Source organism: Prinia subflava, chromosome 9 (assembly GCF_021018805.1).
Source record: "Prinia subflava isolate CZ2003 ecotype Zambia chromosome 9, Cam_Psub_1.2, whole genome shotgun sequence".
Classification (NCBI taxonomy): domain Eukaryota; kingdom Metazoa; phylum Chordata; class Aves; order Passeriformes; family Cisticolidae; genus Prinia; species Prinia subflava.
In genome coordinates, this window is record NC_086255.1 from 32,509,183 (window position 1) to 32,532,113 (window position 22,931).

General features: G+C 53.9%; 2 protein-coding genes across 2 annotated transcripts; both read left to right on the plus strand.

Annotated features, from left to right (window-relative positions):
* The first annotated feature begins 5,903 nt into the window (after positions 1 to 5,903).
* LOC134554974 (uncharacterized) lies at positions 5,904 to 8,491 on the plus strand. The gene is made up of 5 exons (XM_063406194.1): positions 5,904 to 6,813; positions 7,213 to 7,308; positions 7,411 to 7,580; positions 7,781 to 7,881; positions 7,971 to 8,491. Exons 1-5 carry the CDS (start codon positions 5,904 to 5,906, stop codon positions 8,083 to 8,085), a joined length of 1,392 nt encoding a protein of 463 aa, XP_063262264.1. The 3' UTR covers positions 8,086 to 8,491.
* On the plus strand, positions 6,064 to 21,587 carry LOC134554991 (early activation antigen CD69-like). The gene is made up of 6 exons (XM_063406236.1): positions 6,064 to 6,200; positions 19,579 to 19,968; positions 20,350 to 20,445; positions 20,548 to 20,726; positions 20,927 to 21,027; positions 21,117 to 21,587. Exons 2-6 carry the CDS (start codon positions 19,647 to 19,649, stop codon positions 21,229 to 21,231), a joined length of 813 nt encoding a protein of 270 aa, XP_063262306.1. The 5' UTR covers positions 6,064 to 6,200; positions 19,579 to 19,646; the 3' UTR covers positions 21,232 to 21,587.
* Positions 21,588 to 22,931: the final 1,344 nt, after the last annotated feature.

A 22,931-nucleotide genomic window follows, 5' to 3' on the forward strand; every position in this document is an offset into this window, starting at 1 on the left:
GTATGCTGGGAAAAACTGTTTGGATTAATTCTGCCTCCAGCAAAGACAATCCCATCCGTGGGGTTGTCTTCGCTCAGGGACCAGGATGCACCTGGTGGGTGATGCAAAGGGATGGAGAGACCCGATGCATACCTCAAGGAGACCTTGTTTTAGGATGAACTACCCACATCATGTGTCTGTACCCATATCTGTATGTATAGATGTATATAATTTAGGTCATGCATGTGTATATATGTATATATTTTGAAGGTTTAAATTCAATGTAATAGGTTGGTATGGAAAAAAATTCGGGGTGGATGATGTTGGGGGTTAGATTTGGTTTTGTTTTTTTTTCCCTCTTCTCACAGAATTTTTTCCCATAAGTTTCCAAGAAGCCTTAATGACTACTTAGTCAGAACAAAAAGAGTGCTTGAGGGATATAGCAGCACAAAGCTACACCTATTGTTTTTGAGTCCCTGGGAGTGTCCCTCAGAGGTGAGAGACGATGAGCTTTGGGAAAGGCAAAAAAGACAGATCTGGGGGAGGGGGAGGCACTCTTGCTCTCAGCGCCGAGGAGGACGGTCAGGCTGCCCTCTGCCTCTGCCTCGTCCTGGGAAATCTATCGTCATCTGCTGTGTACCCGGGAAATCCTGAACTCGCTTTCTCCAGCCTCTCCCCCCACCGCCGCTGCTTCTTCGGACCTTTGAGGCTCTCCTGCTACTCTGTAGCCCTGCACTGCCCAGCCCTGCCGGGACACCCCTGCTGTTCCAGCTGCCAGCGCAGAGCTCCTCATCTCATCCACCAGCCCGGGACTTTTCCTTCCTTCCAGTTCAGCCTCTCGGAGTCCTGCAGGGGCACCCAGATCAAACTGCTCTGGGCTTTTGTAAAAGAAAGCCCTCAAGGTTCTTGGTTCTGTTCATTATTGATGCTGTAGTTGTTGTTTGTTTGTCGTTTTGTCATATATACTAGTAAAGAACTGTTATTCCTACCCCCATACCTCTGCCTGAAAGCTCCTTTAATTTTCCTTTTAATTGGAATAATTTGGAGGGAGGGGATTTGAATTCTCCATCTCTAGGGAGGTCCTGCCCCTTCCTAGCAGATATCTGTCTTTCAAACCAAGACAAGTGCCTTGAATGAAGTGACTCCACCACTGAGCGCCGCGGTGCCGGACATGATGGAACTCCAGTACGAGCTGGAGTCCAAGGCAGTGAAGTGGTACGCCACAATTGACATTGCCAATGCATTTTTCTCCATTCCTCTGGCTGCAGAATGCAGGCCTCAGTTTGCCTTCACCTGGAGGGGAGTGCAGTACACCTGGAACCGACTGCCCCAGGGGTGGAAGCACAGCCCCACCATCTGCCATGGACTGATCCAGGCTGCACTGGAAAAGGGTGAGGCTCCAGAACATCTACAGTACACTGATGACATCATTGTGTGGGGGAAACACAGCAAGGGAAGTATTCAAGAAAGGAGAGAAGATCATCCAGATTCTCCTGGAAGCCGGTTTTGCCATCAAGGGACCTGCCCAAGAGATCCATTTCCTGGGGGTAAAATGGCAAGATGGGCGGCATCAGATTCCCATTGAGGTCATCAATAAGATCACTGCCATGTCTCCACTGACCAGCAAGAAGGAAACACAGCTTTCCTAGGTGCCATAGGCTTTTGGAGAATGCACATTCCTGAGTACAGCCAGGTTGTGAGCCCTCTCTGCCTGGTTACCCACAAGAAGAACGATTTCCACTGGGGCCCTAAACAGCAACAAGCCTTTGCCCAGATCAAGCAGGAGATCACTCATGCTGGTAGCCCTTGGCCCAGTCAGGACAGGACCAGAGGTGAAGAACGTGCTCTCCTCTGCAGCCTGGAACCACGCTCTGTCCTGGAGCCTTTGGCAGAAGGTGCCTGGTGAGACTCGAGGCCGACCACTGGGATTCTGGAGTCGGAGTTACAGAGGGTCTGAAGCCAACTACACCCCAACAGAAAAGGAAATCTTGGCTGCCTATGAAGGTGTTCAAGCTGCCTCAGAGGTGGTTGGCATGGAAGTACAACCCCTCCTGGCACCCCGACTACCAGTGCTGGGGTGGATGTTCAAAGGAAAGGTTCCCTCTACCCACCATGCCACCGATGCCACATGGAGCAAATGGACTGCCCTCATCACTCAGCGCGCCCGTATCGGAAACCCAAATCGCCCTGGGATTTTGTAGATAATCACAAACTGGCCAGAAGGTGAAAACTTTGGTCTCATGGATGAAGAGGAACAAGAGCAAGTGACACGTGCCGAAGAAGCTCCACCGTATAATCAGCTGCCAGCAGAAGAAATGCGCTACGCTCTTTTCACTGACGGTTCCTGTCGCATCGTAGGGATGAGCCAGAAGTGGAAAGCAGCCGTATGGAGCCCCACACGACAGGTTGCACAAGCCACTGAAGGAGAAGAGGGATCAAGTCAACTTGCAGAACTCAAGGCTCTTCAATTGGCCCTGGACATTGCTGAGAGAGAGAAGTGGCCAAAGCTCTGCCTCTACACTGATTCATGGATGGTGGCCAATGCTCTGTGGGGTTGGCTGGAAAGGTGGAAAAAGGCCAACTGGCAGCGTGGGGGAAAACCAGTCTGGGCTGCTGATGAGTGGAAAGACATTGCTGCTCGGGTAGAGAAGCTACCTGTGAAAGACTGCCATGTAGATGCCCACATCCTCAAGAGTCGGGCTAATGAGGAGCACCGAAACAACGAGCAAGTAGATCAAGCCGTGAAGGTACAAGTGTCAAAGATAGACCTAGATTGGCAACACAAGGGAGAGTTGTTCCTAGCTCAATGGGCCCACGACGCCTCAGGTCATCAGGGCAGAGATGCCACCTATAAGTGGGCACGAGACCGAGGGGTGGATCTAACCATGGACAGCATTTCTCAGGTTATCCATGACTGTGAGACGTGTGCTGCAATCAAGCAGGCCAAATGAGTGAACCATACCTATGGTATGGTGGGCGGTGGTCCAAATACAGGTATGGGGAAGCCTGGAAAATTGACTACATCACCCTTCCCCAAACCTGCCAAGACAAGCGCTACGTGCTGACCATGGTGGAAGCCACCACTGGATGGCTGGAAACCTACCCTGTGCCTCACGCTGCTGCCAGGAACACCATCCTGGGCCTGGAAAAGCAAGTCCTGTGGAGACATGGCACCCCTGAGAGAATCGAGTCTGACAAGGGGACCCATTTCAAGAATGGCCTTATAAACACCTGGCATAGAGAACATGGCATTGAATGGAGAGATCACATCCCTTGTCCTGCACCAGCAGCCAGGAAAGTTGAACGGTGTAATGGACTGCTTAAGACTACCCTGAAGGCACTTGGTGGAGGGACCTTCAAGAACTGGGAAATGAACTTAGCAAAGCCTCCTGGATGGTCAACACTGAAGGCTCCATCAATCGAGCTTGTCCTGCCCTGTCTGAACCCTTGCACACAATGGATGGAGATAAAGTCCCTGTGGTTCACATGAAAGGTATTTTAGGAAAGGCTGTTTGGATTAATCCCACCTCAGGTAAAGGTGAACACATCCGTGGGATTGGTTTTGCTCAAGGACCTGGTTACACTTGGTGGAAAACACAGAAAGATGGAGAAAGCAGTTGTGTACCACAGGGAAAACTAATCTTGAGTGAGAATTGTGTGTAACGTTTCATTGAGTATGTATATATAAAATAGAGTTTATTAATTTGGGTATGATAGTAGATGGTAATAGAATAAGGGGAGGATAATGTCTTGGGTTGCAATATGTAAACAAAAATGTGTCTTCTATTTGCCATCAGTTGAAACCGGATGGGGAGGTGGAGTTTTTTTTCTCTCTTGTATTACTCATTCTTCATAACTCCAGGGGGGAGGGGTGTGTGCCTTTTGTTACTGGGCCAGCTGTTACAACCAGGTGGAGCGAGTTCCTTATCTCTTCCACAATCCATCAGTGGTGGGGGCAGCACTGCAGGAGATCCTGGCAACAGGGGGAGGGAACTGGGAGCACAGAGAATCCCATGAGGGAGCTGGGAGGGACAGTGGGAGCAGCAGGAGAGAACAAGAAGGAGCACGGGGAGGGATTTTAGGAGCACTGGGAAGGAGTAGTGCTCCCTGTTCCTTCCCAGAGCTCTCAGCATCCCTGCCGGTGCTTGGCAGTAAGAGGGATACTGGGAGGGAGCTGGGAGGGAACTCCTCCCCACTCTGCAAGGTGCAGCAGCCCCGGGTGTGACCAGTGAGGAGGGGGAAGTGCCCCCAGTCACTCCCAGTGTTCTTTCCTCCCAAAAAGGGGGTTATGAGAAGCAAAGAAACTGAAATTGAGGGGAGAAGAATTTTTCCATAATCGTGTTTCAGCTGTGGAGGATCCCAATTCACCCATGATGTGAAGGGTCTCAATTGAAGGAAAACACACATTTTCATAATTTTGAGTGTCTCCGATAGTGGGCAATCACTGCTTTCCATTACTTTCACGTTTAAATGAAAAGAGAATATCTTTATCATGCTCTACAATGGGTTTGAATTGAGGGAAAGAGCCCCATTTTCATCATCTTAAGGTTCAAATTGAGGGCAAACACCGCTGTCCCTGCTTTGAAAGGGCTTCCCTTGAGAGGAACCTCTTCATGTGCCATTAGAAGAGTTCCATCGAGGGGGACCGTCCATTTGCAGGGAGCTTCAGAGACAGAAAAGATGTCCAAAAGCCCCCAGAATGTTTTTTCTCGAGGGAAATTGAAGAACAAAACTGCATTGCCCCTCATTTTAAGAGGCCAAATTGAGGAAATAAACACCTATGATTCACTTTTTATTTGGGATTTTATTGAAGGGAGACACTCCTTATGCATCATTTAGGGACCTAAATTGAGAGGGACCTAAATTCTCCCCTTCATTCAGGGCATTGAAATGCCACAAAGGGAGAGTTTACCCTTGATTTAATTCCTTAAGAAATGGCAGAAGAGCACTGAAGCTGTGCTGGCGTTGCCGGTTTGGGCTCCATTTCTCCGTCGGGATTGCAAATGCCCACAGGCACCGAGCGCCCACGGACGCCCAGCACTGCCTGGGTCGCTCCCCGACGGATCCCAGAGGGGCTGGAAGCTCCATGGAGCAGCTCAGTGCCTGCTTCACGCTGGCCCCTGCAAGGCCGGGCCGGAGCGGGGGCTCTGGACACATCCCCATTGCGGGGGCAGAGCCGCTGCTGGGGGGCCCGGGGGATCCTTTATCCCCCTGGGGCAGCTGCCAGAGGCCGAGGACAAAGTCCTGGTTCCTGGGATGGAACCCCTGCTGTTTACCTCTCATTATCTTGCTCGATTTGTTTGAGAGGTAACTCAAATAATTTTCTGCTGTCGTGTCTCTCATTCCTGTGACAGGTGAGTGATCTCTGCCTGGCCTTTTCCCGATCCTCGAGCCTTTCCTGATGTGTTCTGTTCCCTGCCCAGGGACAGGAGCAGAGGGACAGAGCGGTTCTGCTGGCTCCGGGCACCTGGCCATGCCCAGCCCAGCCCAAGAATCCCTGCCAGAATTCACTGCAGCATTTCCCGGCCCCACGGCGGGTCCGGCTCCGCGGGCAGGCGGCTCCAGGAGTTGCAAGTGGGCAAAACGGGGCCGAGGGAGAGGAGGCAGGTGGTGCCCGTGGGTGAAATGTCTTTGCTGCGAGCTGGCAGGGAGAGGAGGAGGGAGCAAGTGGTGCAAAGGAAAGGGGAGAGAAAGAGGGACAAGGCTGGAGCGGTGGAAGGAGGCGGGGATGGCCATGGGGCAGGCGGGCATTTTGCTTTTCAGCTCTGTGTGGTGAAAAGAAGAACTGTTAAATCCATCCAGGAAAAGAGAAGACGAATGACAGGTGGTGGATATCGCCGATAATTGGGATTCATTTGATTTGCCTCAACTTCAAAGGTCCCGCTGGCGAGCAGCGCCCTGGCGGCTCGAGTCCCGAAAAATCCATGTCTGCTATAAGAAAAATGAGAAAACGAGACAGAGCAGCAGGGAAGGAAAGCAGAGCCCGGGGGTCTCCGAGCCCCTCGCTGCTTTCCCGCGCGCTGATTGGACAGAGCGGCCCAAGGACGCCCCGCCCCCAGAGCGGCTCCAGCCCCGCAGCGGCGCGGGGGGCTCAGGGCGGGAGCGGAGCGGCGGCGGAGCTCGGAGATTGCTCCGGCACAGGGGGACCCGCGCCCGGTGTGCCCCGGCTCGGGGCTCGCTGCGGGCCGAGGGGCCGCGGTGAGGGGCAGGGGCCGGTTCAGGTGAGTTCCCTGTGCCGGGTTCCCCCGTGTCCTCCCGGCGCTGAGATGGCGGAGGGAGCGGCTGCCCGCGCTCTCCTCCTTGCCCGGTCGCTGGGGACGAGGCGGTGCCGCAGCAGCGATGGCTCATCCCGGCTGCTCTCGCTGGGACACAGGGGCTGCTCCGTGCCCGGGACACTTCCCGGCCCTGCGGCCCCGGGCAGTGACCTCTCCTCATGTCCCTTTCAGTGCCACCAGCGCGGCTGTGAAGCTGTTCTCGAGACCGATCTCCGAAAGGCTTTTTCAGCACTCCTGATGTCTCTGGAGCAAGGGGCTGTTTGTTCCCAGCAGAGAGATGCCGGCTGTGAGCTGGAGGAGAGTGAATTGTGCTCCGATCATGGAGTTGTGCAGGAGCTCCTGCATCTCCAGGAGGGACCAGCAGCTGGGGTTCCACACTTGCCTGGGGTGCAAGAAGCCACTTGTCATGAGCAGGCGAATGCCACTTGTGAGCGTGCAACGAGTGGAGATGTGGAAAATAAATTCTGCATCAGTGATGGGAGTGTGAGGGAGCCCCTGGGTCCCCAGGGAACATCAGCACCCGGCAATGCACACAGAAGGATCCTCAGAAGATTCCCGGGTGAGTGCAGGGCCAACCGTGTGCCTGTAGGGAGAGGACAGTGTCACCTTTCAAGGACAGATCATGTGTGGGACTCTTTCCCAGTGTCAGGCAGAGTCCTCGTGCTGAGCTCCTGCCCACCAGTGGCTGAACCATCAGTCCCAGCTGCCCCTAAGCCTGTGCAGTTCTCCTGCTGCAGCCTGTCCCCACCCCTGTGTCCCTGGCTGTCCCCACCCCTGTGTCCCTGGCTGTCCCCACCCCTGTGTCCCTGCCCCTGTGTCCAGGCTCTTGGCTCCCTGGCTGCCAGCTGAGTGTGTTGCACACTGGCTCAGGGCTCCCTCCTGTGCTCCCTGGCCATTGGCTGAGCACATTGCAGGGCCGGCTCTGGTTGTGGCAGCCAGCAGCTCTTTCCTGCTCCAGGCAAGCGGTTCAGGTGCCGTGCCGTGCCCGTGTTGGTGCTGGTTGTGCTCGTGTTGCTGGTGCTGGCTTTGGCGGTGGCCTTGGCTGTGCAGTCAGGTAAGGGAGGGGCAGCAGGCTGGGCCCAGCCCCTCGGGGCAGAGCGGGCTCCCTGCTCCCTGCACAGGGGAATCCTCAGAGCTTCTCCTCTTCCCCCTGCAGCCCCACAGCTTCCAGTCATTCCTGCGACTCCACAGTGCTGTCCCTCTGGCTGGGTTGGCTACAATGGGGTCTGCTACTACTTCTCCAGGGATTCCAGCACCTGGGAGCAGGGTCAGGAACAGTGCTCTGAGCTCGGGGCCTCCCTGGCCATTGTCAAGGATGAGCACATGGTGAGTGAGGGGCTGTGGGTGCTGTGGGGTGTGTGAGGGGAGCCTGGGGGTGCTCCTGGGCCGGGCTGGGTGCTGGTAGGGCTGGGGGTGCAGCCCTTTGCCGGGGCCCTGCAGGGAAGAAGCCCCGGCGTGTGGGGGGAGCCCCAGGCACGTGTCCCGCCGAGGGGCCGGGGCAGCTCCCACTCCTCTCTCCTGGGCAGGGTTTGCTCTTCCGCCTCCGCGGGAACGTCGATTACTGGCTCGGGCTGCGCAGACGGGGCCAGCGCCTGCACTGGGGGGACGGCAGCAACTTCAGCTCCTGGTGAGTGCCGGGGAGCCGGGCAGGGCCTGGGGGGACAGGGCCACAAGGTGTCCCCCGGGAACCAGCGCTGGCTCTGCTCCTCCTTGCAGGGTTCCTGTCCTTGGCGATTCCGAGTGTGTGTACCTGGCTGAGAATGTATTTGTGAGTCAGAGCTGCTCCAATGAGCGGCCGTATCTATGCAGCAAGGCCCAAGCTCCCCTGTGACAGGGGCTGCAGAAAGGACCTTCTCCACTCTGGACAGTCTCAGTTTCACCTCTCAGCCCGGCACAGGCTGTCCTTGCTCAGCTGCAGCCTGTGCCTTGCCCTCACTCTCAGGGTCACCTCGGTGCCTGTTCCTCGCTACCGCCAAGGCCGGGCTGGGTGTCCAAAGGAAAAGTCTCCGCAATCCCTCCTGGCCCCGGTGCTGCCTGCAGGGAGGGCATTGCCCCCGTGACACCCCCAGCTCCAAGGGCAGCCACCAGCGCCCCTGCCGGCGGTGCGGGAACTGCAGCCAAGGGGAAAGTGCCCGCGGCCGAGAGCGCCTGGGGCTGGGTTTGGGCTCTGTTTGTTGTTCATGCCGCCCTCGGGGTTGTCTGTCCGCTTTGTGCTATGTTCCAGTAAAGATCTGTTATTCCTCTTCTCATATCTTTTCCTGAGAACCACTTCATTTTAAAATGAGAATCATTTGGAGGGAAGGATTTTCCATTTTCCATTGCAAGGGAGGCTCCTGCCTTCCTTAGCAGACACCTGTCCTTTAAACAAAAACAGCCCCATCCCTCTGTGCACTGTGTGGAGAGGAAGGAGAGAAGGAATCGAGGATCAAGTGGAGCCCAGGAGGGATATTATGTAGTGGGGAAGGTGCATCTTTAGGATCTGACCAACTTCTCATTTCCATGCTCTGAATTGTTTGCTAAGGAATTCAATGAATTTCCCCCATCTGGTCCTGCTATGCCCATAATGGGTGAGAGATCCTCTTGCTGCTTTTATGGAGACCCTCGAGCCTTTCCTGCTGTCTTCTGTTCCCAGTCCAGGGGGAGGAGGAGGGGGACACAGGGGTGGAGACAGGCTGCAGAGGGGAACTGCAAATGCTTTAGGGCAGCTGGGGCTGTTGGATGCAGGCACTGAGTGAGGGAAGCAGAGCATGAGGCCTCTTCCAGACATTGGGAAACAGCCACACACCTGGCAGCCATGTCCTTGGAAGGTGACACTGTCCCCTCCCTACAGGCACACGGTTGGCCCTGCACTCACCTGGAAATCTTCTGAGGATCCTTCTGTGTGCATTGCTGGGTGCTGATGTGGCCTTGGGACACAGGGGCTCCCTCACACTCCCATCACGGCTGCAGAATCCACTCTCCACATCTTCATTTCCTGCACACTCACAAGTGGCATCCCCCTGCTCATGACAAGTGGCTTCTTGCACCCCAGGCAAGTGTGGAACCCCAGCTGCTGGTCCCTCCTGGAGATGCAGGAGCTCCTTTACAACTCCATGATGGGAGCACAATTCACTCTCCTCCAGGTCACAGCTGGCATCTCTCTGCTGGGAACAAACAGCCCCTTGCTCCGGAGACATCAGGAGTGCTGGAAAAGCCTTTCCGAGATTGGCCTCGGGAACAGCTTCACAGCCACGCTGGTGGCACACTGAAAGGGACATGAGGAGAGGTCACTGCTGGTGCCGGCCCTGCGGGACACCGAGGCTCAGGAAGGCGCTGCCAGCTCAGCGCCGCCCTGGCCCCGCTCCGCGGACGCTGCGGCAGCACCTGCGGAGACAAGCGCGGCCTCCGGGAGCTCTCCGGTGCCCGCAGCCGCGGCCCCTGGGGCTGTGCAGCCGCTGCAGCCCAGCTCCGTGCCGGGACAGGCGGGGACAGCGCCTGCGAGCTGCCGGAGGCGGGCACAGGACAGCTGCGGCTCGGAGTCCGCCTGCCGAGGGGAAGAAGCAGCAGCCCCGGGCTGCTCAGGATTGTCCCCGCACGATTCCCTGTCGCGGCGGGTCGGAGCCCGGGGACAGCGAGCGCGGCACAGCCGCTTTGGGTCCCTGCGTGGGAACACGAAGCGGGTCCTGGCAGAGAAGGCAGCGCCAAGAAGCCTCGGCTCGCCCGGGGTGCCCCGAGAGCTGAGGAAGCGACGGAGCGATCCCGCGGCCCCGGTCGGGGATGACACGGGGGAACCCGGCACAAGGAACTCACCAGAGCCGCCCCCTGCCCCTCCCCGCGGCCCCTCCGCCCGCAGCGAGCCCCGAGCCGGGGCAGAACCGAGCGCGGGTCCCGCCTGTGCTGGAGCAATCTCCGAGCTCTGCCCTCTCGCCGCTCCCGGACGGACACTCCGGCTTTGGCTCCTGCCGCTGCAATTCCAAGCCCATGTGGGTGTGCGGGCGGAGCGGGTTTTGGGAGGTGTCGGATGCCCCGCCCGGCCCCTCCTCCGGAGGTGCCGCGGAAGGCGCAGCGCCGCTTCACGGTTCTTTTCCAAAATCTTAATGTTCCAACCCTTAAATCATGGGGAAAACGGAGGTTACCTCTCGATTTAGATCCCTAAATGATGCATAAAAAGGGTCTCCTCCAAATTTAAGCCCGTATAAAAAGTGTGTCGAGGATTTTCCCCTAATTAAGCCTCCTAAAATCAGGGGATATGCACTTTCCTTCTTAATTTCCCTCAAGAAAGACCATTCTGGGGGCTTTTGGACATCTTTTCTGTCTCTGAAGCTCCCTGCAAATGGAGGGTGCCCCTCGATGGAACTCTTCTAATGGCACATGAAGAGGTTCCTCTCAAGGGAAGCCCTTTCAAACCAGGGACAGCGGTGTTTGCCCTCAATTTGAACCTTAAGGTGATGAAAATGGGGCTCTTTCCCTCAATTCAAATCCATTGTAGAGCATGATAAAGATATTCTCTTTCCATTTAAACATGAAAATATTGGAATGCAAATATTACTCGCCAAATGAGACACCCAAATTACGGAAAAAGGTGTGTTTTCCTTCTGCTGAAACCCTTCAAATCGTACATGAAGGGGGATCCTCCCCAGTGGAAACACAGTCAGAAAAAAAATTCCCCCCGGTCAATTAAAATCCCTTCTCTTCTCGTAGGCCCCTTTTGTGGAGGCACTGGGGAGGGACTGGGGGCTCTTCCCCCTCCTCACTGGTCACATACGGGGCTGCTGCACCTTGCAGAGTGGGGAGGAGTTCCCTCCCAGCTCCCTCCCAGTATCCCTCTTACTGCCAAGCACCGGCACGGATGCTGAGAGCTCTGGGAAGGAACTGGGAGCACTATTCCTTCCCAGGGCTCCTAAAATCCCTCCCCGTGCTCCTTCTTGTTCACTCCCGCTGCTCCCACTGTCCCTCCCAGCTCCCTCACGGGATTCTCTTGTGCTGGCGAAGGCAGGAACAGGACGGGACTGCCGGGGGAGCTGTTCTTGATCTTTAATGGAGCATCAGGCTCAGTACAGGAGTTGAGACCATTGAGAAAAAGCAGCAGCACGCAGCCTGCCAGCGGCAGCCGCTCATTTCTTTGTCACTGAGCATCTTAAAAACTTTTCAGCCAATACTACACTGCTAAAGCTTACAGACAGTTGTTTTAGGCAATCGATTATAGCACACGTACCTCTGCTTCACACAATGCTCGCTTGTGCTTTTCTATTGACAATACACAATACTCTTATTAGGCTGAAGACCTTCTAGTACCTTGTCAGGCATCTATTTCTGCAGTGTTAAGATTTATTCATGCCAAATCTAGAAACTCAACCTTTATTTCCCATGTCCTTGTTTGTTCTCCTACTGTATCTTCTCTACTTTCAAATTCTTCAATTGCAGCAAATTCTGAGTTCTCAGCTTTTTCTGTCTGAGGACTGCTTTTTCAGCTCCTAAAAATCCTTTTTACTTTTAGTGTTCCCCACAATTCTCCCACTTGGTTTAACTACAAAGAAATTTTCTTGAGTTTGTTGTTATTTTCTACCTTATGTTACACAATTCTACTGTAATACAGTTTTCTCTTTACCCATCTAAGGCACTTTTCTTGCTTCCCTTAAGCATTGTTATTTTAGAACACAGTGATTAATGCTGTAAAAGGTCTGGTCTAATCCAAGGGGTTTATGTCAAATCCAGCAGTAGTTGCTGTTTATTGTTCTAATAAGTCTCGTCCGTTCCAAGGTCTTAATTCAAAACCTTCATCTGTGTCTGTACTTGCATCCACTTCCTTTGTAAGATTTTGAGACCTTCCTGTGATTCCCCTTTCCACGTCTCCCCTTCAACAACAAGAACTTCCTTGGTGCCTCTGCTCGTTCGAGCACACCGGAGTGTACAAGGTGCCACTTCCAGTCCCACCCCTGAAATAACCAACACCTCCAAACCTGCTCTGCACAGCTCCTTCAACCAACGGGCAGCGTTCCATCCTTGGAACAAATCATCCAGCCGTGATCCATCCTCTCCTCTGAGCTGAGCTGTTAACTCTTCCAGCTCCTGTTCCTTCCAGCCTTACCTGGGGACTGAGAGATTGTATTAGAAGAGGTCATTTCCCCTTTTAGCAGCTAACGAGGAAATGCACTGCTTTGGACTCTACAACACAACGGAGACTGTAGGAGGATAGCTTATATCATAAGGTAGAGCTATCTGCAAAACTGGGCTTCAGTCCAGGCTTCAGACCAGGCCTCAAGCCCGGTCTAGCAAGCCTCAGTACGTTCAGCATACGTAGTAGCAGATAAACTTATCTGCTACTAGGAATGTGTTAAAGTAGTAGTGTTACTAGCACAGAATAGTTACTGGGAAGACACGGTAGCTACTTTAAACTTCAAGAGCTTACATACTTCTGTATTCTCACTGCCTATCAGAATGCACCTCTTCTTATAAACTATTCTGTTTGTATATAACCCGCCATCTAGGTAAATAAACCGGAGTTCGTGCTAGAAACCATACTAGTTAGTCTCACGTTACTCTAGTCCCCGGTCTTACCAAAGCTCAGCTTCAGGAGACCACACTTTTGCCCAAAAGGGCTCTCCAAAACCAGCAATTCCCACATCTGTCACGGACATTAAGTTGGGTTTGCAGGTTGCAGGGTGCACAGGGGATGTCAGGCGTGACCCGCAGGCTGTGCCTGGCTCACGTCTGCGTGCCTGCTGCTCTGCTCACGGAGCCGTCAGGGCGTTCTCGTGTGGGACACGGCCTGGCGCTCTTCTCTGCAATCCACTTCGGTTCAGCTTCAGCATCGGGGCTTTCTGCCGGGGCTGTAGGTGCAGATTACTGCTGAAGGGACTCACAGCTGGGGAATTAGAAACTACCAAGGAGCAGTTCAAAAAATTAAGAACATACAATGCATTTGACAGGCGTTCTTGAGGAGCCAACTCCCCCCCTTTTGTTCTTCAACCTTAAAACAAAACAGCATATTCAATAAAACAAGAAACTTAAATTCAATAAGGATAAGTTAAATAACACACATCATTAATAACACATCTAAAAGTAAATAATTATCAATGTCTGTCTAAAATATTGTACCATCATCCAGGGTCTGAACAGCTGAATCTTCACCTTAAATTAGTTAAGAATTGGATGAATCATCTCCAGATCATGGTTCTTCAAGGTTAGTTTAAAATTGAGTCCAGCTGTCATATTGGAAAGGTCCAATTGTCAACTCAAAAGTGACTCAAACATTGTTCTGATGCAGAAAACACTGGGTCTGTTGGTAAATCTCCCGCCTAGGGAGAGTCAGGGCGTAGCCAGGACCCAGGCTCTAAACTAGAGGGATGTCCCTGAACATATTTTTAAACAAGGCTCTCAACAATAATAGCCGTAAAACACTTCAAACACAGCAAACTGGTACATTTGTATAAAGTAAACAAATAAAATCTAGGACAAAAATTTAATCAAACCGTACAGAATCCCATTTTCTCTGGAGTTTCTTTCAGGGCAGAGATGCTAACTGGAAGAACTCACAAGACTAGCAGTTCATAGGAAGCTGTCAACGAAGTTCAGGTATCTTTTTCTGGAATCCTAAAAAATACTTGAGAATGAAGAAACAGCAGTGGATCCACTCTTTTTAGTTAACTCGTTGAGATGCTATCTCCACTCCAAGTCCCGTAGCATGTACTGCCAGCTGGTTAAAGTCATGGAAGACACGTTGCGACAATCTGCTAGAACGAGCTCATAGGAACTAAAAATACTTTTCACTACATTATTAAATAAGGAGAAGTCAGCTCACTATCCTTTGCTGCTTGTCTAAGTTCTTTAATATCATGATGGGATGTGGTTTCATATTCGAGATTTCGATTATTCCTACCATATCTTACAGCCGTAGCCAGGAATTTGTTGTTTGAAGAACCAGAATCCTTATCTTGTCTATGATTTCGTTTGCCATCAGACCAATCAGTTAAGCGTGGTGAATTCGTTTCCGAATCGGTCCCTGGAGGGTTCCCCGCTTTTTCGGAAACCGAGGAAGCCTCTGGTTTGGAGCGGAACAAACCAGAATTGTGTGTGCAGTTTGTGAGACCAGAATTAGGTGAGGCAGGAGCAGCAGCGGAGTGATTTGCAGTGTCTGGTGTTTGTGCAGAAAATGCCTGGACTGTCTCAGCTTCTCCTGAGCCGGGAGCAGCGGGCGGCACCCGTGCTGTGAGCCTTGGCTGTGTCTGTGTCTGCGTCTGTGCTGTGACCGCAGCCTGAGGCGCTCGGGGGGCGGCTTCAGGCTGGAGCCCTTGGGCTGTTTGACCGAGCTCAGAATTAGAACAAGTCTGAGAATTCCCATTTTGTTAACAGTAGAAACTCTTCCGCCGTCCGTGGGAGGCGCAGCAGCGCAAGGATTTGTATTTCGGCAGCGCTGAGCGAAGCCAGCCGCTCCGGGAGCGGGAGCCGCTCTGCTGCCACCCGGTCCTGGAGCCGGGCGACAGCGGCCGGGAGCCGGGGCGTTCCAAGGCGCTGCTGTGGCGGAGGAGGCGGGGGGAGGCTGTGCCATGGCCCAGCCCCGGGAGGGGCTGCCAGGGTGCCCGGGCTGCCAGAACCCGCGTGGGTGCCGCTGCTGGCGGGGAACCGCGGGGCTGTGGCTGCGGGGCACGGCGGCAGCGGGGCTGCTGAAAGGGCTGGGGACGCGCAGGGAGCAGCGGCGGGGATGACACAGCGGGCGGGACAGGCTGGGGAGCGGGCCTGGGGCTTTCCCCGGGCACGGCTGATTTGGCTGCACGGGCGGCGGCTGCGGCATCTGAGAGGTTCGGCAAGGCAGAGCAAATCGGGGAAGGGTGTGAGGAAAAGACCGAAGGCTGCGCACGGGAACAAAGCCTGTCAGGGGTGCTGGACGGGCCCGGCCCCGCGCTGGGGCAGCTGCCAAAGTCCGGCCGGACTCCGCAAAGCCGATGCGGGCATTGCGCAGCGGCGCGGAAAGGTCCGAGCCCGGCGAAACGGAGGCGGGACCCGAAAAGCCAGAGGGGAGCCGGGCGGGGCTGAGGGGCTGAGCCCAGGGACGGAGGGAACCGATACGGGGAACGCTGGCGGGGACCCAGGGAAGGCGGTAGGGACGCTCTGGGGAGCCGGGGGGGCCGTGGAGGCGCCAGGGGAAGCGGGGGGATTTGGAAACCCGCTCTGGGATGCCGGAAAAAAACACGGAATCATTGCAAGGGCCCGAAGGAGACGCAAAGTCGTTGTGACGAGAGGAGGGACTCGCAGGGGCAGCCGCAAAGTCGATTCGGGGCCCGGGAGGGGCCGCGTGTCCGGTCCTGAAGCCGGGAGGAAGCGCGGATTCCATCTGTTCAAAAATTTCTAGCAATGCTCGGCACACAGAGAATAATTTTGCAACAGACGCATCTCTGATAAGAGAAATAACATTATACAATTTCCAGTTCACCAGGTCCCAGAAATCGTAAGTCCAAGCAGACTTTGGGTCTAGAGATTGAAAGTTTGTGTTCACCCAAGTCACCAAGATTTTCAGTTCATTTCTCTGAATATCAGTACGAGAATTATCTTTTAAAAGTGTCTCAAGCCTGTTAAAAACGTCCCATTCCTCTGCGGACAAGAGATGTCCCATCTGAAAGTCCCCCCTGTTCTCACCTGACTCCGTTCAAAGCCCACGGGGAGAGGGAGCAGCTCTTTTCTTCCAAGAGAGACCGACTGATTTATCTGGGGCTTGCAACCTTTACCGCAGCATCGGTCTCATCACAGGGTTTTACACAATTGAAGGAGGGCAACAGGGCACGTCTGCCAGCAGCAGCCAAAGATTTCTTTGGTACTGAGCATCTTAGAAGTTTTCCAGGCAATAACATATTGCTAAAGCTTACAGACAATTGTCCTGGCCAGTCGCGGAAATCACACCTGCACCTGCTTCAACCAGTGCTGGCTTGTGTGCTCTCTATTAACAATAAACAATTACCCATTGTTAAGCCTAAAACTTTCTACTATCTTGCAAAACGTCTTTTTCTGCAGTCGTAAGATCTATCCTAGCCAAACCTAAGACTCAGTTTATTGTTTTATGTCCATCCTTACTGTACTAATGTAACTTTTCCTACTTTCAAACTTGCAGTTGAAGCTAATTCCAAATTCTTCTGCTCTCTGTCTCTGGAGCCTGCTTTCACAGAATTCTAAAAGCCTTATCACCTTTAATATTTCCCAAACCTCATCCGTGTTCCTCCTCCCCCACGTCCCCCCCCCCCCTCACCCCTTCCCCCTCCAAAACAGAAGGGGAGGTTACAAGAAGAAAAGAAATTTTAATTGAGGGGGCAAAATTTTTCCGTAATGGTGTTTCAGCTGGGGAGGCTCTCCCTTCACTTATTATTTAAAGTGTCTCAATATAAGAAAAACACACCTTTTTCATAATTTTGGGTGCCTCCCTTGGCAGGCAATCATTGCTTTCCATTACTTTCATGTTTAAATCGAAGGACAATACCTTCTGGTGCTGTCCCATCGGTTTGACATGAGGGAAAGAGCCCCATTTTCATCATCTTAAGATTCAAACGGAGGGCAAACACCGCTGTCCTTGGTTTGAAAGAGCTTCCCTTAAGATGAACGTCGTCATATGCCATTAGAAGAGTTCCATCGAGGGGGACCCTCCATTTGCAGGGAGCTTCAGAGACATAAAAGATGTCCAAAAGCCCCCAGAATGGTCTTTCTTGAGGGAAATTTAACGACACAAACTGCATTTCGCCTCATTTTAGGAGGCGAAATTTAGTAAAACCCCCATGATTCACTTTGTTATTAAGGATTCAGTTGAGAGGAGACCCTCCTTATGCATCATTTAAGGATCGAAATCGAGAGGGAACCTCTGTTTTCCCCTTCCTTCAAGGCTTTGAAACGGCACAGAGGGAGAGTTTACCTTTGATTTAATTCCCTAAGAAATGGCAGAAGAGCGCTGAAGCTGTGCTGGCGCTGCCGGTTTGGGCTCCATTTCTCCGTCGGGATTGCAAACGCCCACAGGCACCGAGCGCACACGGACGCCCAGCACTGCCTGGGTCACGCCCTGACGGATCCCAGAGGGGCTGGAAGCTCCATGGAGCAGCTCAGCGCCTGCTCCACGCTGGCCCCTGCAAGGCCGGGCCGGAGCGGGGGCTCTGGACACATCCCCATTGTGGGGGCAGAGCCGCTCCTGGGGGGCCCGGGGGATCCTTTATCCCCCTGGGGCAGCTGCCAGAGGCCGAGGACAAAGTCCTGGTTCCTGGGATGGAACACCTGCTGTTTACCTCTCATTATCTTGCTCTGATTTGTTTCATGGTAAATTCAAATAATTCCCTGCTGTCGTGTCTCTTATTCCTGTGACCGGTGAGTGATCTCTGCCTGGCCTTTTCCCAATCCTCGAGCCTTTCCTGATGTGTTCTGTTCCCTGCCCAGGGGAGGAGCAGAGGGACAGAGCGGTTCTGCTGGCACCGGGCACCTGGCCATGCCCAGCCCAGCCCAAGAATCCCTGCCAGAATTCACTGCAGCATTTCCCGGCCCCACGGCGGGTCCGGCTCCGCGGGCAGGCGGCTCCAGGAGTTGCAAGTGGACAAAACGGGGCCGAGGGAGAGGAGGCAGGTGGTGCCAGTGGGTGAAATGTCTTTGCTGCGAGCTGGCAGGGAGAGGAGGAGGGAGCAAGTGGTGCAAAGGAAAGGGGAGAGAAAGAGGGACAAGGCTGGAGCGGTGGAAGGCGGCAGGGATGGCCATGGGGCAGGCGGGCATTTTGCTTTCCAGCTCTGTGGGAGGAAGGGAAGAACTGTTAAATCCATCCAGGGTAAGAGGGGCAGGAATAGCAGGTGGTGGATATCGCTGACAATTGGGATTCTTTTTATCTGCCTCAACACGAAAGGCTCCATGGGGTTGGGTTATAAATGAAAAGCTTCACTCGCCAATATATCAAGCAGCACAGGCAATTTATTAATTGGTTCGATAAGAGGGAGCAAACAGCGCTGGGTGCGTGGGGAGTCACCGCTCCAGCAACACGCACAAATGATCCTCTAGAATGGCCATGTTCTTATACTGTCCTATGCGCTTCATATCTATGAATAATTTTGCAGTTTCAATTATTTTCTTCATGATCGGGCACAAGTCAGCAGCTGTGGTTTTCTGAAGATCCGTAGAGCAGGTGGTCCAAGGTGTTCTTCTCGTCTCCCCTTCTTTCTTTACAGTCTTTACTGATATTACTTTTGGTTATAGATTTTGCCTAAGTGAGAAAAAGTGCTTAGCAAGTGTGTTACAAGGTGTTTCCTTTTTTCTTGTCTAATTTTAAAACCACACGTCTTAGAACATAGTTGGGTTGTTGTGGTCAGCACACCTCTCTCTGTCTGCTCTACTTCTCTTTTTCTGTCTACAGCTGTTACATGTTCCCCAAACTTCAAACTTTAAGGTTTATTATAAACTTTTATACTTTATTTGTTATAAGTCTTAAAAACTGTTAAACTGTTAGTATTTTCTACTATTTAACAGTCCTATCTTTAGCTATTATAAGGTTTAAAGCTAATATGCCCTCAGAATATCATTTATGGCTCCTCCCCTTCCCCTTCTTCTACCAGTTTTGCTAATTAAACATCTTAAAGCTTGCATCAATTTCTTACAAACACTTATAATTTCATTCTTTAAGCTAAGAATTAAAGGTTTACTTCCAGTCTTTACTTGGCTGATCTTTTAAAACTCAATTCTATAACCATCTCAAGCTATCATTGTATGATGTCTATGATTATATTTTTGACGTGAATCATAGCGTGATATCTCACAGTGGGAGAGCTGAGGCCGCTCCTGCCCCGAAAACCCCGGCTGAGAAAAAGGGGACCCATGCGGGAGAAAAGACAAAAACGAAACGGCCGGGAAACCCCAACGAGCGCCTGGAACTGTGAACCCCGCGATTAACGTCCCGCCCTCGCTGCTTTCCCGCGCGCTGATTGGACAAGAGGGCGAAACAGGCCCCGCCCCCAGAGCGGCTCCACCCCCGCAGCGGCAGCGCGGGAATGACTCAGAGCGGAGCGGGGACCGGAGCTCGGGGATTGCTCCGGCACAGCGGGACCCGCGCCCGGGTGTGCCCCGGCTCGGGGCTCGCTGCGGGCCGAGGGGGAGGGGAAAGGGGTCGATTCTGGTGAGTTCCCTGTGCCGGGTTCCCCCGTGTCCCTCCGGTGCTGAGATGGCGGAGGGAGCGGCTGCCCGCGCTCTCCTCCTTGCCCGGCTCGCTGGGGATGAGGCGGTGCCGCAGCAGCGATGGCTCTTCTCCCGGCTGCTCTCGCTGGGACACAGGGGCTGTTCCGTGCCCGGGACACTTCCCGGCCGTGCGGCCCCGGGCAGTGACCTCTCCTCATGTCCCTTTCAGTGTGCCACCAGCGTGGCTGTGAAGCTGTTCCCGAGGCCGATCTCGGAAAGGCTTTTCCAGCACTCCTGATGTCTCCGGAGCAAGGGGCTGTTTGTTCCCAGCAGAGAGATGCCGACTGTGACCTGGGGGAGCATAAATTCTGTTCCCATCATGGAGTTGTGCAGGAGCTCCTGCATCTCCAGGAGGGACCAGCAGCTGGGGTTCCACACTTGCCTGGGGTGCAAGAAGCCACTTGTCATGAGCAGGGGGATGCCACTTGTGAGTGTGCAGTGAGTGGAGGTGTGGAAAATGAATTCTGCACCAGTGATGGAAGTGTGAGGGAGCCCCTGGGTCCCCAGGGAACATCAACAGCCGGCAATGGACACAGAAGGATCCTCAGAAGATTCCCAGGTGAGTGCAGGGCCAACCGTGTGGCCTGTAGGGAGGTGAAAGTGGCACCTCCCAAGCATGGGGCTGGCAGGTGTGTAGCTATTTCCTCATATCTGGAAGAGTCCTCGTGCTCTGCTCCTGCCCATCGGTGGCTGCAACCAAGAGCCCCAGCTGCTCCCAAGCCTGTGCAGTTCTCCTGCTGCAGCCTGTCCCCACCCCTGTGTCCCTGGCTGTCCCCACCCCTGTGTCCCTGCCCCTGTGTCCAGGCTCTTGGCTCCCTGGCTGCCAGCTGAGTGTGTTGCACACTGGCTGAGGGCTCCCTCCTGTGCTCTCTGGCCATTGGGTGAGCACATTGCAGGGCCGGCTCTGGTTGTGGCAGCCAGCAGCTCTTTCCTGCTCCAGGCAAGCGGTTCAGGTGCCGTGCCGTGCCCGTGTTGGTGCTGGTTGTGCTCGTGTTGCTGGTGCTGGCTTTGGCGGTGGCCTTGGCTGTGCAGTCAGGTAAGGGAGGGGCAGCAGGCTGGGCCCAGCCCCTCGGGGCAGAGCGGGCTCCCTGCTCCTTGCACAGGGGAATCCTCAGAGCTTCTCCTCTTCCCCCTGCAGCCCCACAGCTTCCAGTCCCACCTGCAACTCCGCTCTTGGTTCTAGGCTGTCCCTCTGGCTGGGTTGGCTACAATGGGCTCTGCTACTACTTCTCCAGGGATTCCAGCACCTGGGAGCAGGGTCAGGAACGGTGCTCCAAGCTCGGGGCCTCCCTGGCCATTGTCAAGGATGAGGACCTGGTGAGTGAGGGGCTGTGGGTGGTGTGGGGTGTGTGAGGGGAGCCTGGGGGTGCTCCTGGGCGGGGCTGGGTGCTGGTAGGGCTGGGGGTGCAGCCCTGTGCCAGGGCCCTGCAGGGAAGGAGTCCCGGTGTGCGGGGGGAGCCCCGGGCACGTGTCCCCCCGAGGGGCCGGGGCAGCTCCCACTCCTCTCTCCTGGGCAGGGTTTGCTCTTCCGCCTCCGCGGGAACGTCGATTACTGGCTCGGGCTGCGCAGACAGGGCCAGCACCTGCACTGGGGGGACGGCAGCAACTTCAGCTCCTGGTGAGTGCCGGGGAGCCGGGCAGGGCCTGGGGGGACAGGGCCACAAGGTGTCCCCTGGGAACCAGCACTGGCTCTGCTCCTCCTTGCAGGGTTCCTGTCCTCGGCGATTCTGAGTGTGTGTACCTGGCTGAGAATATATTTGTGAGTCAGAGCTGCTCCAATGAGCGGCCGTATCTGTGCAGCAAGGCCCAAGCTCCCCTGTGACAGGGGCTGCAGAAAGGACCTTCTCCACGCTGGGCAGTGCCAGCTTCACCTCTCAGCCCGGCACAGGCTGTCCTTGCTCAGCTGCAGCCTGTGCCTTGCCCTCACTCTCAGGGTCACCTCCGTGCCTGTTCCTCGCCACTGCCAAGGCCGGGCTGGGTGTCCAAAGGAAAAGTCTCCGCAATCCCTCCTGGCCCCGGTGCTGCCTGCAGGGAGGGCATTGCCCCCGTGACAGCCCCAGCTCCAAGGGCAGCCACCAGCGCCCCTGCCGGCAGTGCGGGACCTGCAGCCAAGGGGAAAGTGCCTGCGGCCGAGAGCGCCTGGGGCTGGGTTTGGGCTCTGTTTGCTGTTCATGCCGCCCTCGCGGTTGTCTGTCCACTTTGTGCTACGTCCTAGTAAAGAACTGTTATTGCTCTTCTCCTATCTTTGCCTGAGAACCACTTCATTTCCAAATGAGAATCATTTGGAGGGAAGGATTTTACATTTTCCATTGCAAGGGAGGCTCCTGCCTTCCTTAGCAGACACCTGTCTTTCCAACCAAAACAGCTCCATCCCCCTGTGGCACTGTGTGGGGAGGAGAGAGAGAAAGAATTAGGGATAAAGTGAAGTGCAGGAAGGAGATAAGAATGGGGAATGTGTGTCTTTAGGATCTGGCCTACTTCTCATTCCCTTGCTCTGATTTGTTTGCTGATGAATTCAATGAATTTCCCCAGTCCAGGCCTGTTATGCCCATGATGGGTGAGAGATCTCTCACTGTCTTTATGGAGACCCTCGAGCCTTTCCTGATGTGTTCTGTTCCCTGCCCAGGGACAGGAGCAGGGGGACAGAGCAGTTCTGCTGGCACCGGACACCTGGCCATGCCCAGCCCAAGAATCCCTGCCAGAATTCACTGCAGCATTTCCCGGCCCCACGGCGGGTCCGGCTCCGCGGGCAGGCGGCTCCAGGAGTTGCAAGTGGGCAAAACGGGGCCGAGGGAGAGGAGGCAGGTGGTGCCCGTGGGTGAAATGTCTTTGCTGCGAGCTGGCAGGGAGAGGAGGAGGGAGCAAGTGGTGCAGAGCAAAAAGGAGAGGAAGAGGCTTGTGAAAAACGAGGTTAACTTTCCTAGAAAAATTTAGAATTAAAAAAAGAGAATTAGGAAACAGAATATAGGAATTATTATACGGCCAAGTGACTTGGCGTTCTGCCAAGGACACACAGTAATGAAAAGGCTCCTTCCTTAAAAGTATCAGCCTGTTCCATATTTATAAATCCACATACATGATTCAAACATTTCTTTTGAATGTGAATTTCTTTGTTCAGTTTCATCTCCCCCCAGTCATTTCATCTGGTAGATCTATCTGTGAGTGTCTCCATGTTGTCTGATAGCATAGGTTTCATAAATTCTTCTCCTGGGGCATTGGTCCTCTTCACTTGGATAAGATACTGATAAGAGAGGTTCAATAATTCCTTCTTGTAGCTTTTGGTCAGTAAACTTCATTTGGTTAATTCAGGAATGCAGGAGGATTCCCCATCTACCTTCTAGTGGCGGTTTGATTCAGTTTGGTCACTTGGTTTGACTGGTTACAAAGAAATCTTTCCCACTCAAAAAAAGGAAATATACATTCATTACATTTCTAAATACTGTTAATAATAGAAGAAAATACAGCAAAATCTTCCCATATTATACATACGGTATTTATTTGAATATTTGCCAAAAGCCAAGT

Bases quoted from the DNA above. Each gene is read 5' to 3' on its own strand.
- LOC134554974 (XM_063406194.1), top strand. From the start codon at position 5,904: ATGTCTGCTATAAGAAAAATGAGAAAACGAGACAGAGCAGCAGGGAAG. The intron at 7,309-7,410 runs GTAAGGGAGGGG...TTCCCCCTGCAG, and splicing joins GGCCTTGGCTGTGCAGTCAG to CCCCACAGCTTCCAGTCATT. The intron at 7,882-7,970 runs GTGAGTGCCGGG...TCCTCCTTGCAG, and splicing joins GGCAGCAACTTCAGCTCCTG to GGTTCCTGTCCTTGGCGATT.
- LOC134554991 (XM_063406236.1), top strand. From the start codon at position 19,647: ATGTCTCCGGAGCAAGGGGCTGTTTGTTCCCAGCAGAGAGATGCCGAC. The intron at 20,727-20,926 runs GTGAGTGAGGGG...TCTCCTGGGCAG, and splicing joins TTGTCAAGGATGAGGACCTG to GGTTTGCTCTTCCGCCTCCG. The intron at 21,028-21,116 runs GTGAGTGCCGGG...TCCTCCTTGCAG, and splicing joins GGCAGCAACTTCAGCTCCTG to GGTTCCTGTCCTCGGCGATT.